General features: G+C 42.4%; 1 protein-coding gene across 1 annotated transcript in view; it reads right to left on the reverse strand.

Annotated features, from left to right (window-relative positions):
* Positions 1-401: 401 nt before the first annotated feature.
* Positions 402-10408, reverse strand: part of LOC112551557 — a 15328-nt gene continuing 5321 nt past the window's right edge. The window contains exon 3 of the mRNA XM_025213182.1: positions 402-487. Coding sequence (XP_025068967.1) covers positions 483-487 — 5 coding nt within the window. The 3' untranslated portion in view covers positions 402-482. The remainder of the gene's footprint in view (positions 488-10408) is intronic.

Raw genomic sequence — 10408 nt, forward strand, 5'->3', positions numbered from 1 at the left:
GTCCTGCTGAGAGGTCCTGAGGGTCTCGGGGCTCAACAGGGGTGCGATGGGTTTCTGCCCATGCATCTCTCACCAGAGCCAGGGACAAACTGTGGCTTTGCCATTGTGCAATTTAAAAAGGGCCTGCCATGGCTCGCCAATGGTGCTATGTCATTCTTGGGGACTGGGGGTTCCTACCCCACAGAAGAAGGCGACAGGTAAGTGCCCTCACTTCCCCTGTCTCATGTGCCGGGCGGCTCTGGTCGCATGGCTCCCTGGGGGGCTGGGCCAAGTAGGAGCCAGGGGTGGGGAGTGACTAGCTGACTAGGTCCCTCCCTTGCCATGGGCCCCACCTACCTCCAGCTGTGCTGGGGGTCTGGGTCGGGGTCCTGCTGGGGGGTCCTGGGGGTCCCGGGGCTCAACGGGGGCATGATAGGCTTCTGCCCATGCATCTTTCGCTGGAGCTGGGGACAAACTGTGGCTTTGCTGTTGGCAGGCCCTTTTTAAGCTAGAGAGAGGGAGAGAGAGAGAAAGAAGTGGTGTTTCATTTAAATCACAAAAATGTGGATTTGGGGTTACATCTACATTTTTCTGTGAGTTATATAGATATATATGAGTGGTGTTTCATTTAATATATAGATATATATGAGTGGTGTTTCATTGAAATCATGGAATATGTGGATTTGGGGTTACTTTTTTTTAACTAAAAATTGGGGATTTTTTTAAATCAGAGAAAACCAGGATCCTCGATGATCAACATAAAAGCACTGTTAATTTACAGAATGAGACCAATGGATCATGGGTTGATGTTTGATTTATCAGAAACCTGAAAATGAGAATGCCTGAACTATTTGAAATTAGAGTCAAAGTCAGTGAGTTTTTGGAAAAGTACAAGAAGGCAGATGAGGCAAAACAGATATTGTGTCCTAAGAGTTGCTACCCTATAATGTACACTGTTCCATTCATCTCTATGAAAGGAAATTATCTTTACAAGCAGTAGTGATGCTCTGATAGGTTGCCCCATTGTCTCTTGAGGTTGATAGATGGATATATATCAGGGGTGTCAAACACATGGTTATGGAATACTGCGTGGGCTACATTGGTAGGTGTGTTGCCAGCAGGTCAAGGGAAGTGATTATTCCCCTCTATCCAACCCTGGTGAGGCCACATCTGGAGTACTGTGTTCAGTTTAGGGCCCCCCACTACAGAAAGTTGCAGCAAGGGAAATTTAGGTTAGAAATTGGGAAGAATTTTCTCACTAGGAGGGTAGTAAAACACTGGAACAGGTTACCCAGAGAGGTGGTAGAATCTGTACCCTTGGAGGTTTTCAAGATCTGGCTAGAAAAAGCTTTGGGTGGGACAATCTAGTTGGGGCTGGTCCTGCTTTAAGCGGGGGCTTGGACTAGATGACCCCCGTGAAGGTCCTTCCAACCCTAATTTTCTATGATTCTATGAAGGGTGAGGGAAAATTCAGCAGGGAACTATTATCCCAGAATATTAGAACTAGGGGCCATCCATTGAAATTAGCAGGAGACTAGTTTAAAACAAAGAAGAGGAAGTACAGTGCATAATTTAACTTGTGGAACTTGTTGCCCCAGGAGATTAACAGACAATGGAATTCAGTTAAAAAAGGGTACTAGACAAATTCATGGAGGGCAGGTCCACTGATTATTATAAATAGAAGTCAGGGGTGTATCCTGTGACAATTCTAAACCAATATGGGTTGACAGAGGATAGGTCATTCTAGACATGCCTTGTTCAAATTCTCTCCCTTGACCTGTTCTCTTGACATATTCTCCTTCTAAATGTGGCAGCCTTACCTGATCAAGCTCCAATGTGTTTCAGGGCTTGAGAATTCCTACTTCTGATTGGTGGAGCCTATATATATATATTAGTGGTGTTTCATTTAAATCACAGCAAAATGTGCATTTGGGGTTACTTTTTTAAATCAGAGAAAACTAGGATCCCTGGTGATAATGGAAGCCAAGGACATGAAACAATCAGATCAAGTGGCTGGCTGGCTCCCATCTTTTCATGATCCAGGAGACTTCCACATGTCCAAGCAATAGTGCAGGGCACCTTAAAAGCCAGTGGGGGTTAGCTTAATATTTAGTAGGTTGTATATATTTGTAATCATGTGTTCTATTAACATTGATTCTTGTAAGTGCTACTGTTATTACACTGGGGCTTCAAAAGGACAATGTTGTATTAGTAACTAACTATGCCTTTAAGGCTGAGTGTTGCAGCTGGAGAATCTGGGTAGGAGGCTAAAAAGTTCTTGTTAAGCACAACCAGTTAAAACTGGACCCAAAATAAGCGGTCCTCCTGAAGTACCTTAAGCACTGAGCTCTCACTGAACACCACAGGGGCTAAGTCTGTTTCCCAGTACAGTTAATACAAAGCAGAAACATAAATTGTGAAATAAGATGGAAAAATTCCAAAGATGAATAAGCAGTGAACTTACAAGCTTTGTTTAACCAGAAACTCCCACTCTGAAGCTTAGAAAAATATGGGGGGCGGAAGAATCAGCCTGGTGGCTGGGAAAGGATGAAAGTGTGGCAAACTCACTCATATGTTAAAAGAAGGGGGGGAAGCTCAATTGAAAAGTAGCACCTCTCCTTTTCCTCTGTCCTTGTAAATGCTGCTCTGGAAAAGTGCCACAGTTGAGTATTGTGGGTTTTGTGGGCATAACTGAGTGCCAAAGGGCCTGGACACAGAGAGAGCTGTGTTACACTGTACAATACCTTAGCAAAAACAGAAGAAAATACAAGCTGAATATTGGAGAGAGAAAGAAAAAGATGGAAGGGACTAGGTGGAGAGGAGAAGCAGTGGCAGCAGAGCTCCAGATACATGAACAGTGGGTAGACTGATCCACTGGCAAGAAATCATGTATGAGGATATGCAATGGATACCTCCTCAGCCCCATGCTTTGGCTGCAGTTTTGTTTGGGGAGGGTTCCTGTGCATGCATGACCCAAGGCAGGGAAGGGAAGAGTCAGATAATCCTAGCAGAGCTCCCCTGGTCCATGCTTCTTACTTTGCATAGATTGAGAGGATTCTGCTGGCTTAACATTAAAATAGTTAAGAATACTAATAAGACATAAATCAATGCACAGTTAAACCTGACCTGTATTAGTGAGATGCAATATGCCTCATTAAACAAGTACCTTATCTACAGAGATAATTTGGTGCACATAGATATTAGTGAGCATACATAAACTGAGACTTCAATTAATGTGGAATGCAGTGATATTAATATTCTCTCAATATTAACTATTGTTAGACCATTTCCTTTGTCATTGTTAAACTGCTTTAAAAACCCAGTTGCATAAAAAGCTAGTACATTGATTGATTTTAGAAGTTTGGTTTGCTGATGTGCAAACAAATACATCCTCCTTGCTGATAAGTTATGATTGCACATTTATAGAAACTCTCTTTTTAAATGTAATAGAATTGCTTAATTAGTTTAATACTTTAATCTCCTCATTGAAATAACTGACTTTGAGTCATTGGAGATGAAAGGCAATGGATCCCAGTGAAAGTTTGATGGATGTTGTTAATAAGACAATGGGGGCCTGATTCTGATCTCATTTGCATGTCTTGCACGCTATTGATTTTTGACTTATGCTGTTAGATGAAAGAAGAAAAATACACTCTGGATGTCCTGAAGTGTGCTCTACACTTCCTCCCTTTTCAGTTCCTGTAGGCTGCAATGTTTTCTTCTGACCCTTGACTGCCTGGTTTTTATTTTATTTTTTTTCTCAGAGCTTATCTATCTTGTTGTCTATAGTGTTCTGCAAATACTAAATCTCAATGATATTACCCTTAAGAGCCTCATGAAAGTTCACTGAAGTCAATAGGAGACTTTTGGGGGGTAATTTTAGTTTTTATCAAGGAATCTCCTTAATAAATGTGAAGTATGGGATGTTGGGGTGAATAACGAATTCTCTCTCCTTGGGGCTCATCTGCCATGCCTTGATGTGATGGAAGAATGTAAAATTAATTCCCCAGCGAGAGTTAGTACAGAAAATCGCTCAACTAGGAAGGTAAAAGTGAATTGGTTTTACTCTTGTGCTCCCTGTGAAGTACAGTGAAAGGCCAGCTTTTACAGGTGCCCACTGCTTCACTGTCCCATCCCCTGTGGCACGGCAATCCCTGTTTACTATGTCTTAACCTCATTTTCTCTTCTTTTACAGGTGGAGTCAGCTTCCTCTTCCCCACAGCAGCTTCTGCACCCAAGAACAACTAAGGTAAGTGGCTCGTGTCTCTCACCTCTCTGCTTTCAGTCCTGCCGTGGTTATACCTGCATCCAGACGGTTCATCTCTTCCGCAGTTTGCATTGAGGCTCACTGTGGCAGGGCACTGTTTGTGCTTGCCACTTTAAGGGCCTGGAGCTGGTCTGGAGGTAAGGGAAGAGCTGTAGGGGATGGTAAAGAGGCTCCGGGTCCTGGGCATGACCTAAAACTGTACCCTGCCAGGAGTGGGTTGCCTGGTGGGGCTCCCAGTGGTGCGGGAGCCCCCAGGAAATGCCAGGCCAGTTACCACCCTGGTGAAAGGCGGGTCAGGGCGCCTTAACCCCTAGCCCCCACAACCAGGTGGGTTACCCCTTTGTGTAGGGTCCGGAAGGTGGACCCCCAGAGAGCGAGAAAAGGCCATAGACTCGCACCTGTCCGGACTTCCCCTGACTGGTCCATGCTGGGGCCAGAACCATAAGGGTTGAAGGGCCAGGGGCCCACCACGAGGAATGCCCAAGAGCTGCGCACCTGGGGTTCTGACTGGCCTGGAGGTGGGCCAGGGCTAGAGAGCCGAAGGTCCCGGGGGGACCGCACCCGGAAGGGGAAGCAGTTCAGGGAGCTATGCTGCCTAGTATGAAGGCGGATAAGACCACCTGATGAGAGGAATCCAGGTGGGGTTCAATCAGGAGGATTCTGGGACCCAGTGTGGGGGCCGGTGATTTATGATAACACCTAGATGCCATCAGCGAGGCTTGGGCTGCAGTGTAGGGGAGGAATGGAACTGTAGATAGCGCTGGCATTGAGGCAGGAAACGGGCAGCCTCCCGCTTAATTACATCTTTAACTAATTAATTAACAACAAGGCATGGTGGGAAAGAAGGTGCGCAGTTAGCCCAGAAACAGGTGGGCAGGCCACGGTTAAATCAGCCCTGAGAAGGCCCCCTATTACACTCACTGTGGGTACTGCATCTCTCATCTTCCTTCTTGGAGTCTCTTCTCATGTAGTGCCCTGGGGGCAATGAATAGCCCCTGATGAGTTCTTTTTATTGCTGCCAGTTGCTGTTCAGCCCTAACCCCATCTGATGCGTGGATTTCTCCAGCTGTGCCTGGTGAGTAATTATCCTTGCCCTCTCTTTGACCTGGCTCCCCTCAGCCCGATCTTTCTGGGTAAATGACTTTCATGCTTCTCAGGACCAAGGTCACTCCTTGCCCTCATACAGTCAGAAACTTGAATATAAATATATAAATATAATAGGGTTTGAAAAAATGGTTACAGGGTGCTTCTACATATCTCCCTCATGGCACAGTTGTTACTGCGTTGTCATTTTAGTACTTGTTTTAGGAACAAAAAATGGAACAAAAAATAAAAGTACTACATTTCTAAATTGGATCTACAGCTAATGGTCTACAAATAATAATCTATCACTTTGTTTATTTAGAAGATAAATAAATAATCTATGCTGGCAGGAAAAAACTCATTACTACTGAAAAAGATACATAGTGGGTGCGTCTATGCGTGAACCTATTTCACCATAGTGATGCACTATGGTGACATAGCATCGGCAGGCACAAACCAGGACACTGACACTATGTCACTGTAGTGAGGAGCTACCTCACTATCATGCATTGCTATGGAAATGTAGCTGCTAAAAATAGCTGTCCACTGCCAGGTCGGTGCAGTAACAGATGTGTATCTTTTTTCAGTAGTAATGAGTTTTCCCCTGCCAGCATTGTTAATTAGTATCTAAATAAGTAATCTAAGTCAAAGATCATTATTTGTAGATCATTAGCTATCGATCCAATTTTGAAATGTAGTATCTTTATTTTTTGTTCTATTTTTATATCATTTGGTGCACTGACAAAGCCACAGCAGAAGCACTGATGGCGTGGCCTTGTCAGATTCCAGTGAATCTGTGAATGTTGCAAAATACCTTGTCACTGTCACAACCCAAAGTTGTGATTTTTGTTTTGTGTGTGCTTCGGCACTGCTAAATTATTTTCCCGCCAAATTACAGCTTCTTTGCACAGTGGAGTTTTCTGCTGCAGAGGAGAACTCCGGTGCAATGGAGAATTTTCCTGCCAATTTATAGCTTTCTTTGCATGGTGCATTTCTTTTGCATCTCAGAAATGCACAGTGCAAAGGAGTTCCTGCCATTTGTATTTTAATTCGAGCCTCATTATTGGCTTGTGTTAAATTATGCACACGTGGCGGCTAGCAATTGGCTTGCTAGCCGTATAAAGAGCTTGGGTGGTTTCCGCCCAAGTTGGAGAGAAAGCAACTGGAGTCCGAGAGGGAGAGCGCGAAGATCTCTAAGCGCTGCGGATCCTTATGAACCCAACGCATTTCTTAAGAAGGCAACAGAGGTTTGAACAGCCTCTGGCCTCTCCCCGTCGCCGAGCGCAATCCTAGACATATCCCTATCCTATATACTCAATTGCGAACCCACAGAGCCTTAACAACTCCGGGGCCAGAGAGCCGAACCAAACCCACGGAGCCTCGACAACTCCGTGGGAAAGAAATTGCCGAACCCACGGAGCCTTAACAACTCCGGGGCCCAAGAACCGAATTTGTCGTAGTCCTCCAACGAGGATTTAAGCGGAGCTGAACCTGGGAAACTGTCCAGCCTACACCGCGACCATCTTGGGTGTGAGTAAATAATCTTTGAATCAACCACTATGCCTCTGTGACTAATTCTAGCCCATGAGTACCTTGCCGCCGCGCGGTCCCTTCTGACCCCGCGTGCCCGGGCTGCTGGCCACAGCCCGCGTGCGCAAAGATGGGTCCGCATATCGCTCCCGGCTCGCACATGGCGACATGGACGGGATCGGGAGGCGGCCCGCACAGTCACAAGGACATAAAAAAGTTGCACTGACATTAAGTGTACTTGGAAAAACATTTCAGTTCACACGTTTTGACATATTTCAGTTTTCTGCATAGTTCTTTTCTCAGCTGAAAACCACATTTCAGCTGAATCTTGAAACCCCTTATTCCAATACTATACCCACAGGAGTTGGCTTTCTGTGGTCAGTAACCACTTGTGAGGGTTATTCTTTGCAAAGCTAAGGAGGAAATTTTAGGGAATTAGATTTTCAGAGCTCCTCTGAAAATCCCAGCCTAATCATTTAGTTTGAAAAAAGATGATCTTGTAATTTAAGACAAAATGGCTTAATTGCAAGATTTGGACATTAAAGGGTGTGTCTACAGGAGATGCTACCGCACAGTTGTTACTGTGCATTTATTTAGTTACTGCACTGTAGCGCCGGTGAATGTCTTTTAGGTGACACTACTGTGCAATAGCCTAATAATACTATGCAGTAGCATATTAACACTGTCCATGCTGTGATGTTCTACTGAGCAGTCAGCGTCTCATGCCAGTGTGTTTGAAGTATTTCCAGATTTTTAGAAGGAAAGCACTTAGAAAGTGCAAAATTTTTTTGTTAACCGTAGTGACTGTATTTCCCATTTAAAATGCACATTTTTTGATTAGATGTACAGTCTCTCCAGTTATTCATGGAGCTCCTATTATCTTCCACTGAGTGTACATGCATTGAGAGTTTGTGAGGACTGTTTTTGTAGAGTAATACTTAATTTTGATTAATAATAATAATAATAATAATAATAATAATAATAATAATAATTACAATATAGGTAGTTTTAGCAGGATTAGTTTTGAAGCAGTTGGGCTTCAATCCTGCAAAGATTTACAGATGTGTTTAACATTACACACATTGAGCAGTCCCACAGAAATAAATGTAATCTTGCCCTCATTTAAATCAGTGGTCAAATTCCCACTGATTTCTGTGGAGCTAGGATTTCAACCAGGGATTTCAGCCAGGATGATTATTTGGAATATGCTAAGCATTTGTATAAATTTACAAGGATGGGGCCCATCTGATGAGATTTACCATATTAATTAATTTTTGTTGCATGTACCTTATTACTCTACAAATAATGAATACAGGCAAAGTAGAAAGTTAATATTATATTGCACATGTCGGGGGGTTTTTTTGCACTCTCTTCATTTGAACTGAAAACTAATAAAAAGCATTCCTGTTATATGTGCCTTTTGTAAACTTGTAATTTTTAATGAGTTAAGGGAAATGTCATGAAAACTATCTGATAATTTATTAAATGATACATTCCTTCCAAACAACCTCTCAGTTAAGGTGATTCAAAAGTTTTATAACTTGTATTATCTTGCTCAAATCAAATAAATACATTGACTTATTTTTGGTAGCTAATTTAGGATATCCTTTTTATTGCTATCAACTAGCAAAATTAAGGTCTATTGAGGACCAATACCTTGTATTAACTCATTGATAAATTATCAGTTTTTGTGAAGATAATAGGTTTGGAAATTGCTATTTTAATTTTATATGTTTCAGAGGGAGGCTCTAAATTGGAGCCTCCCTCTGAAGGCTCCAATTTAGGCTCAGAGCCTTCAGAGGGATCTACCTTGATAAACTCCTGTTCTGTTGGAATAGGGAAGGTTACTGAACAGTGAGAGATGGTTATAGAGTATCTGTTGGTGCTGGGAATAGTGGCCAATTAGAAGGATATATTGTTTGCTCATGAAAACATCAACCCACTAAGGAATGGTGTAACAGCATTAAGAGATGTTTGGGGTTGAAGTGATGGTGCATTATTTTTCTTAATCAGTCACATTAGAGACAACATGAAACTGGAAATTAAATTATTCTTTGGTTCTTTTTCTGCTTCATTATGCTGTATAAATATAGCTCTTTTGAGGGGAATGCCAGAGATTATTTATCTCTTCCTGGCATTTTCAAGTCAAGCCAGATGGCTTGTTCCTCCACGCAGGTCTCCATGGACCACAAGATGACCAGACTCTCCTTGCCTGGATTCTCTGTTATATTCTAAAGGACAAACATGGTTTTTAGGAGTCAGAACTTTAGTTCTCCTATTCATTCAGAATAATTAGTGTTCATGGATACCAAGGCCTTGGTTTCAGTTGTTATCCATCACCAACTCCTGCCTCCAAGAATACTTTCAACATTTATTAAATAAACATAAAAGTAAAAAAAGAAAAGCTTAAAACAATTGCAGTTTTAAAAGTTAAGAGAAAATTATTAGTTTTCCTTCCATTTTTTTTCTCTCCTTTTTGTTTCCTTTATATAGAGATTTTAGAGGCAAAAGCCTTGGCTCAAATGCACTTCTTGAGGAAAAGGTTCCAGCCACGTTATATGTAGTATGCAATTAAATGGTTAATCACGCAGTAAACTTCCACATGTGTGAAGTACTTATCACACCCTAAAAATGTCTACCCAGCTGAAAAAAGAGCCAACTGGCTAACAAGTTAGTGCTTGAAAATGTGTAGCAACTTTTATAGCTGGCTTCTATCCAGCTTGAATTTGAACACATGGCAGGGTCCAAAAAATCCATTTTAGGTAGTCGTTTTAAGGTTCTCTTGTTAATTCTTTTTTTTTTTTAAACACATTTTTACCCAAAAGGAAGACAGAGAAACAGATAGCCAAAATAAACATGTCAGTGCCTGATTGCTCACTAGGTTACCAAAGTTGTAAGTCAGTCTAACAGGTAACTTTCTTACCATAAAACTGAAGTAGAACACTGGCAACCTCACATCTTTTTATCTGATGCTTGCAGTTCAGTTGCTGGGAAGTCATAGAACATGAACTTATTAAGCAAATTTATACCAGAATCAGGCTGGTTTCTGTGCTATGACTCTTGAGGCCCAGATGAAGAGGGAGATCCTTTAAAACATCTCTTTCCTCTCTGAAGTCTGCTTGTTAAGAAAGAGAAGTCCAAACACTGGGAACTTTTGGCAAATTTCTTGAATGAAATCAGCAACTACCCCAGGTTTTTAAGGATCACACCCACTTTAACCTAAAACTGCACAAGGCTGAAAACAGAGGAAGGGAATTTGACAATAACAAATCTCAAGTCTATCAACATCTTTCTTGAAGTATGGTGACCAAAACTGGATGCAGTACTCCAACTGTGGTCTGACCAATGCCGCATACAGGGGAAGTATCACCTCCTTGGATCTATTTGTCGTGCATCTGCTGATGCATGATAAAGTGCGATTAGCTTTGCTGATGATTTCATCACACTGACAACTCATGTTCATCTTGGAGTCCATAGCTTCATAGATTCTAGGGTCAGAAGGGACCTCAATAGATCATCGAGTCCGACCCCCTGCATAGGCAGGAAAGA

This window comes from Alligator sinensis, unplaced genomic scaffold, assembly GCF_000455745.1.
Source record: "Alligator sinensis unplaced genomic scaffold, ASM45574v1 scaffold680_1, whole genome shotgun sequence".
NCBI lineage: Eukaryota > Metazoa > Chordata > Crocodylia > Alligatoridae > Alligator > Alligator sinensis.